Below are 1,184 nucleotides of genomic sequence, written 5' to 3'. Positions count from 1 at the left end.
ACCCACAAGAATTTGAATCGTATCTATGCTTTGTGATTGTGCCATATTAGACGTGTTGGGGATCAAGACAGCAAGTGCATCGATGACTGAAAATTGGTATTCAACTCGTGGATTAGCCGCGGATGGCGCAACATATTCTGGATTCTCTGGATTACTCATTAAAGGGTCCCTATGGATTATCAAATCCCATAGTTACACCATAGTATTAAATTCAACCGAAAACTCTACGATTACACAGATTAAACACAATTGTGATTATACACCCGGAGCGTAGCAGGATTCAGTGATTCAAATACAAAGTGTCAATCAAAGGGTTAATCGAGTATACCAGGACACACGGAGTCAGTTAGATGTCCCCACCGGGCTTCCGTAAAAAATAGAGTAGTTATCTGACGCAGACGATCAAATCCTACGTTTGGCACGCTGTCTGTCGGAATCTTCAACAAGTACCACGTGGGTCTCGTGTTGTGATCAGGTTCTGTGCTCAATATCACCTGTCAAAAAAATCGTTCCTACAACTGGCAAATACACTAGATATTCTGGTTCTTTCACCAATAATCAGAGATGGGTCGTCTAGCTGAGGTGATGTTATTCATTATTAGGAGCCAAAGGATCACCGAAATAATCATCTGAACCACGTACCATTGAATCACAATTTGTCCCATACTGATTTTTGTAATGTTACAGCTGGCTGGAGACGAAAAGTCTGGAGAAAAGTCACGAACATTTGTATTTCAAGACGAGGGACATACTTTAGGGAATGCTCTTCGCTCCATTATAGCTCAATAGTAAGTTACAGTGTCGCTTACAGTTTTGTAAGTAAGCATCACAAGGATAAGCCATGTTTCCGTCTGAGATACCTCATTAATTTAGAATATTTTCACTCGCAATTTTCAGTCCTAATGTCCAGTTTTGTGGATATACTGTACCACATCCTGCAGAAACCAAGATGCACTTCAGGATACAAGCAAAATCTGGGCGAGCTGTAGATGTACTCAGACAAGGATTGGAAGACTTAGAAAAGGTCTGTGAGCATACAACTGAAGCATTTGAAAGTGCATGGGACAGCTTTCGAAATAAATCCGACGACTCAATGGATACTAATCATTAGCAGTAAATAACTGTATTGAGTCACAAGAATGATGTTGCCTGAATTAAATCAATTTTCAGAAATCATGTCGTGT

The 1,184-nt window shown here is 40.2% G+C and overlaps 1 protein-coding gene across 1 annotated transcript; it reads left to right on the top strand.

The window, feature by feature from the left end:
• Positions 1 to 376: 376 nt before the first annotated feature.
• LOC105693105 (probable DNA-directed RNA polymerases I and III subunit RPAC2) lies at positions 377 to 1,176 on the top strand. The gene is made up of 3 exons (XM_012412793.3): positions 377 to 582; positions 688 to 788; positions 898 to 1,176. The coding sequence occupies exons 1-3, from the start codon at positions 565 to 567 to the stop codon at positions 1,109 to 1,111; spliced, it is 333 nt and encodes a 110-aa protein (XP_012268216.1). The 5' UTR covers positions 377 to 564; the 3' UTR covers positions 1,112 to 1,176.
• Positions 1,177 to 1,184: the final 8 nt, after the last annotated feature.

This window comes from Athalia rosae, chromosome 5, assembly GCF_917208135.1.
Source record: "Athalia rosae chromosome 5, iyAthRosa1.1, whole genome shotgun sequence".
Classification (NCBI taxonomy): Eukaryota; Metazoa; Arthropoda; class Insecta; order Hymenoptera; family Athaliidae; genus Athalia; species Athalia rosae.
The sequence above is the reverse complement of the archived record's forward strand: the minus strand, read 5'-3'. Positions and strand labels throughout refer to the sequence as shown.

Excerpts from the sequence above, each read along its gene's own strand:
- LOC105693105 (XM_012412793.3), top strand. Across the intron at positions 789-897 it reads CGCTCCATTATAGCTCAATA|TCCTAATGTCCAGTTTTGTG; the intron begins GTAAGTTACAGT and ends CGCAATTTTCAG.